This window comes from Camelina sativa, chromosome 18 (genome assembly GCF_000633955.1).
Source record: "Camelina sativa cultivar DH55 chromosome 18, Cs, whole genome shotgun sequence".
NCBI classification, from domain to species: domain Eukaryota; kingdom Viridiplantae; phylum Streptophyta; class Magnoliopsida; order Brassicales; family Brassicaceae; genus Camelina; species Camelina sativa.
In genome coordinates this window covers 8,153,472-8,159,788 of record NC_025702.1, presented here as the reverse complement: position 1 = coordinate 8,159,788, position 6,317 = coordinate 8,153,472, and the positions used below count along the sequence as shown (strand labels likewise).

At 37.3% G+C, this 6,317-nt stretch overlaps 2 protein-coding genes across 2 annotated transcripts; both read left to right on the top strand.

Moving 5' to 3' along the window:
* On the top strand, positions 58-1,577 carry LOC104760837 (peptidyl-prolyl cis-trans isomerase FKBP15-2). Its single transcript, XM_010483806.2, has 6 exons — positions 58-197; positions 357-406; positions 733-795; positions 903-993; positions 1,085-1,189; positions 1,273-1,577. Exons 1-6 carry the CDS (start codon positions 131-133, stop codon positions 1,374-1,376), a joined length of 480 nt encoding a protein of 159 aa, XP_010482108.1. The 5' UTR covers positions 58-130; the 3' UTR covers positions 1,377-1,577.
* Positions 2,069-5,482, top strand: LOC104760835 (peptidyl-prolyl cis-trans isomerase FKBP65). Its single transcript, XM_010483805.2, has 13 exons — positions 2,069-2,419; positions 2,518-2,604; positions 2,959-3,219; positions 3,312-3,386; positions 3,470-3,550; positions 3,641-3,838; positions 3,931-4,020; positions 4,124-4,299; positions 4,389-4,511; positions 4,587-4,733; positions 4,825-4,952; positions 5,031-5,136; positions 5,224-5,482. The coding sequence occupies exons 1-13, from the start codon at positions 2,206-2,208 to the stop codon at positions 5,272-5,274; spliced, it is 1,737 nt and encodes a 578-aa protein (XP_010482107.1). The 5' UTR covers positions 2,069-2,205; the 3' UTR covers positions 5,275-5,482.

The following is a 6,317-nucleotide window of genomic DNA, read 5'->3' as shown; positions in this document are numbered from 1 at the left end:
TAGTCAAGGAGAAAGCCCAAAACAACCACATCATATGTAGGCCCAATAAGATTGTCTCTGAGATGTGAAAGAACAACAAAGCACTGAAGAAAAGGAGAAAGCTGAGAAGGGAGTGTGAGAAGACGCGATTATGGCGAGCAAGATGTGTCTCCATTACTCCCTCTTTTTGATCCTCTTCTCTCTCATTTCATTCCACGGTTCTGCTGATTCCTGTTTTCTTTTATCAATATTATTTACTTCTTCACATTGTCTGATGTACTAAAACATGATCTCTTTGTTTCAACCTAATCTCAATTTCTTCTATGTAATACTAATNATTGGATCTGTTCTTTTTTTCATGTTTTGTCACTGTACAGGTTTTGCTAAGAAGACGGCAGACGTGTCTGAATTGCAGATCGGGGTTAAGGTAAAGTTATTATTTTTTTTTCCCGATCAGCAAATGACTAAATGAGCGATCTTAGTGTCATACTGTTAATGTGAATTTATAACAATTTTGGTTTTGCTTGGTCTAAAAAAGCATTCTTTCTTTTGTCTTGTGGTTCTGTTTTGGTTTCTTCTTCTGATAGGTATACCTAGAATGTATAGTAAGAGTGTATTTGACCATTATGTTTAGTTGAGGTGTTTGGATCATGTCAGCAAATTTGCAAGATACTTGAGTTTCTTGATTGGATTCAAAGATAATAAAGAGTTAGATTTTTTATCTCTAATCTTCTTTTCTTTTGGTGGTTGCAGTTTAAGCCAAAAACGTGTGAAGTTCGGGCTCACAAAGGTGATAAGATCAAGGTGCATTATAGAGTAAGCTTGACCAGATTTTTCGACAAAGTCGGATTCAAATCATTGTTATGAAGAGATGTTTGGTGTTGTTTTTGTTGTCTTATTATAACTTAGTGTTATTGTGGCAGGGGAAACTTACTGATGGAACTGTATTCGATTCGAGTTTTGAAAGGGGTGATCCGTTTGAGTTTCAACTAGGAAGTGGTCAGGTTATTAAAGGTAGTGACTTGGTTCAACCCACTTGCTTTTTGGTTCCACTCTCTTGATTTCTCTCCTCCATTGGTAAGTGATATTCTGGTTTTGGTTGCAGGTTGGGATCAAGGTTTGCTAGGAGCGTGTGTAGGTGAGAAGCGGAAGTTAAAGATACCCGCAAAACTTGGATATGGAGAACACGGCTCTCCGCCTACTATCCCCGGTATAAAATACTGTTTCTGAAAAGTATGGTGGTTTCCTCTTGACATTAGAACTAAAAAAAAACAATCTTGCAAATATTTTCAGGTGGTGCAACATTGATATTTGACACGGAGCTTATTGCTATAAATGAAAAACCAGTTGGCGGAGAAGAAGATGGAGGAGATGAAGACGGTGATGACGAGCTATGATTTCGGTCTCCGTTCTCCAACGGTGTTGCTTCAGAGTTCTCAGGATAATACGGTGAAACGATCTATGGGCGTTTTTTGTTTTCTTCTTCTAGTGTTTTCAGTACTAGAGTTTGGCTTTTAGGCGTAAACAATGAGGATGATTGTTGTGGCGACATTTTAACTTTTTCATTTTTATAAATGACTCATCCCTTAGTCAATTAATTAGCCAAATCAACTTACGTAGTCCGGCTTATCGACAACGTCAACGATAGGATGTAACTAGTTTGGGAACATTAGAACTAGTTCTATAATTTTTTATCATTGTGCGCTACTGCCCAACTCTTCCGGGTAGAATTTAGTATACCATCTAATCCAATGATCAATTATATTGAATAAGAAAAGAAAAAAAATCTACAAATGATATGATGAATAACACTAGAATTTTTAATGAATTCATCAAATTTCATTCAAACTTCCCTTTTCAATATAGAAACGAGAAATATATTTATATTTAAATTGTCCTACTTTTTTTTTTTTTTGGCTGATTTAATAAATCTTTCAAACAAATGTATTTTAATTTCATTTACTAATTCTAAAAAAAGCCAAGACCCGCTCAAAGAAAAGAAAATTCACGGTAACGGTATCTAGAAACATCGGGACAAATCTTCTTTTGGGCTCTGATCTCTGTCTCATTCAAAGATACAATGAAATCAGAATTCTCTAGAAACCCCCAAAACACTCTCTCTTCTCTCTATAAAATCTCATCGCAGTTCCTCAATCGATCTCATCTTTGTCAACACTCTCTTTGTAATCCGATTTCACTCTCATCTTTTCAACTTTGATCAGTAAAATGGAAGACGATTTCGACATGCATCAGTTTCCGGCAGAGGAACAACCGGAGGAGATGGATATGGATATGGATCTCCCAGAAGACGATGAAGCTGACTCAGCTCCTTATTTGAAGATCGGCGAGGAGAAGGAGATTGGGAAATCAGGATTGAAGAAGAAGCTTGTTAAGGAAGGTGAAAAATGGGATACGCCTGAGAACGGAGATGAAGTTGAAGGTATATATTTGAATCACTTAGTCCTTTTTTTTCTTATGTATCTGATCTGATCTGATGATGTATGAGTGTTCAGGTTCTGAGATTGATTTCTTTTGCAGTGCATTACACGGGAACTTTGTTAGATGGGACGAAGTTTGATTCAAGCCGTGACAGAGGAACTCCTTTCAAATTTACTCTTGGCCAAGGTATATTTTTGTGTTTTTGTGGAAGTTGTTTGCTATTATCTGCTTTTAGATTAAGATTTTGGCTGGTGTAGTGATGCTTGGCCATATGTGGAAGCTTCTGGTGAAACGATCTGTAGGCTGTAGTCACTTTTGAGGTTGGTTTTGTGTGTGGATTTGTGGTTATTTTGTTCAAATTCAGAGTCTGTTCTGTAATATCTCTTGTGAAGTAACGTTTTGGTCAGCATCTATCGATATTGAGTTTTTTTGTGGTTAATCGCCTGTGAAATTGATGCCAACAACGTTTCTTGTATGCCAGAGACTGTTTGGTTATTTTTGTTTTTTGAGTTCTGAATTTCTTTGGTCTGGATTGGTCAGGACATGTGATAAAAGGATGGGATATAGGGATCAAGACAATGAAGAAAGGTGAAAATGCTGTTTTCACCATTCCTCCTGAGCTGGCTTATGGAGAAACTGGTTCGCCTCCAACCATTCCTCCGAACGCTACTCTTCAATTTGATGTGGAGTTGATATCATGGAGGAGTGTTAAGGATATATGTGGTGATGGTGGGGTGTTTAAGAAAGTAATTGTGGAAGGAGAAAAATGGGAGAAGCCTAAGGACCTTGATGCGGTTTACGGTGCGTTTTCTTTTGTTTCCATAAATTTATTATGAGACATAATCCTGTAGACAGTGGTTCTGATTGGTTTAATTGTATTGATATTGCTGCAGTCAAGTATGAAGCTCGGCTTGAGGATGGCACCATTGTTGGAAAGTCTGATGGTGTAGAGTTCACTGTCAAGGAGGGTTAGTATTTTATTTCCTTATCCGGATGGTAATGTTGTTATACGCAACTGGAATAAGGATCTGATAGACTTTTCGTGAAATAGGCCATTTATGTCCTGCACTTGCTAAAGCTGTCAAAACCATGAAAAGAGGGGAGAAGGTTCTTCTAACTGTGAAGCCACAATGTGAGTTTCTTTTACTTGTTGTTTGTCCTTTCGTTTGCAGCGATGCAGTGAATTTAGATATGGTCTGACTTGTGTATGTGACTGATACAGATGGCTTTGGGGAAATTGGAAGACCAGCTTTTGATGGTTTTCAAGCTGCAATCCCACCAAATGCGACCCTTCAGATTGATCTTGAGTTGGTTTCTTGGAAGATTGTGGTGGAAGTGACTGACGACAAGAAGGTCATTAAGAAAATACTGAAAGAAGGAGAAGGATATGAGCGTCCCAATGAAGGAGCAGTTGTCAAATGTTAGTATCTTTATGAGTCTGATCTGAAAAGCTTATGTATGCTATATTAAATTTGCGTCATCGGATAACCTATTTGTGTTGTTTTGTTGCAGTGAAGTTGATTGGTAAACTTCAAGATGGAACTGTGTTCTTGAAGAAAGGTCATGATGAAGAGGAGCCATTTGAGTTCAAAACTGATGAAGGTACATACATATATAGAGCCTGGAATCTTGTTTCCTTTTTGTATTTTGCATCTCACGAACTATGATATTAAAAGTGACAGAGGATGGATGGTGTTCTGTGCAGAACAAGTAATTGAAGGGTTCGAAAAAGCTGTGATGGGAATGAAGAAGGGTGAGGTGGCATTCATCATGATTTCACCGGAATATGCTTTTGGTTCTTCTGAATCAAAGCAGGAGCTGGCTGTCATACCACCGAACTCAACTGTATCTTACGAGGTCGAGCTGGTATCCTTCATCAAGGTGAGAGCGCTTTCTAAGTGTTACCTCTTTCTTCATGATCAAGGTAATTGGTGTGCTAAAGGATATCATCTTCGTCTGAACTGATGCAGGAGAAAGAGTCTTGGGACATGGACACGAAGGAAAAGATAGAAGCCGCTGGCAAGAAGAAGGAAGAAGGAAATGTACTGTTCAAGAACGGAAAATACGCAAGAGCTTCAAAGAGATACGAGAGGGTTTGGATTTGATCCTTGTGCCTCCACAATGTCTGCATATTTGGATTCAGAACTAATATCAGATTTTGGTTGCAGGGTGTCAGGTACATAGAATATGACTCAGCTTTTGATGAAGAGGATAAAAAGAAAGCAAAAGCTTTGAAGATTGCCTGTAACCTGAACAATGCAGCTTGCAAGCTGAAACTGAAAGATTACAAGGAGGCTGCAAAATTGTCCACAAAGGTAAATTAAAATATTTCAGTGTCAGTAATTTTGGATATTCTAATTAGGGAAGAAGAGCTAAATGTAAAGAATGAAACAAATGTGTGTATAGGTGTTGGAGATGGATGGTAGAAATGTGAAGGCGATGTATAGGAGAGCACATGCGTACATGGAGACAGCTGATCTCGATTTGGCTGAGCTTGATATTAAGAAAGCTCTTGAAATTGATCCAGACAACAAGTGAGTAAAGTTTTATTGGTTCTTTGTCTTTTTTTTTTCTCCCAGCTGTAATGTATTCTAATATGTATGTTTCTCCAGGGAGGTGAAGATTGAATATAAGAAGTTGAAGGAGAAAGTGAAAGAGTACAACAAGAAAGATGCTAAATTCTACAGCAACATGTTGTCGAAATTGTTGGAGCCACACGTAAGTAGCGTTAATAGGGAAAAGTTAGCCTTTGTTGAACTGATAACAAATAATTCATGTTTGTAATAATCGTTGTGATTTGTGCAGAAAGGAGCTCAGAAAGAAGCACAAGCCATGAGTATTGACACCAAGGCTTAAGTTTGCAAATCTCTTAGAGAGTAGCATTCCTCCCAAAAAGTAAAAGTTGAAATCTATAAATTTCTGTGGTACCTTTTGTGTTCTTGGTGTGTATGGCTTTTACTCTGTTGAAATAAAAATATAAAACAGACTTGTAATAAACAAGGATCCGCTCCAAGTACTTTAAGAATCTTTAAGGGTTTGGCTTGGAGCCTTGGACCAATTCGTATTGGAGACCCATGCAAATTATGCGGTCAATAAACAGTTGTTTATACAATAACAAGTCCTGAAACAGTTGTGACATAAAAGATGTTAAAGCCAACTCTGACTAAAACCAAATCCTGAAACAGTTGTGGCATAAGTACCATTCCTAGTTTGCCAAGTTCATTAACTCCTGAATCAGAGGAATATCTTTGGATGTTGGATCAACCGGAGGTTCTGATCCAGTATATTCGACTAGATCGGCCACAGAGGATATATGGCTATTTAGTGACTAGTGACTACCCACTAGTAAGAACTTAAACAAACTATCCTGTGCCCAAATCTGGTTACAGAATGGTGTTCTCAATCGGAACATATGGGACTATGAAGGGGATGATGTTTAAGATAGACATGATACCGCCATACGGGGTAGGTATATATCAGTAAGTTAGCTTTTAGAAAGAACATCGTTAAATGAACGAAACAGAAGAGAGAGTGAATGAGTAGAATGGGAGGGTAAGCTTGCACAAAACAAACAACGTGGAATTACGATCTAATTAACTATATCAATGAGAAGACAGAAGCACAACGGCAAACATACATGTTAGTCTTCCCTCTCTTATTGTCTATTTTAGATAATATACCTTTTTAATATACAAAATAACTAAATTCTAAACCCCAAAAACTCCAAATATACTAAACTTTACTTTCTCATGATTATATACCCCTAAATGTAATATAGAGAATACAAACGTAAAAAAAAAATTCTAGAAGTTTATTTAATGCATTGTAATTATGTAAAAAATAGCAAAAATAAAAATGATCAAACAAATGGTATTTTTGAAAACGACAAAAAGATATCT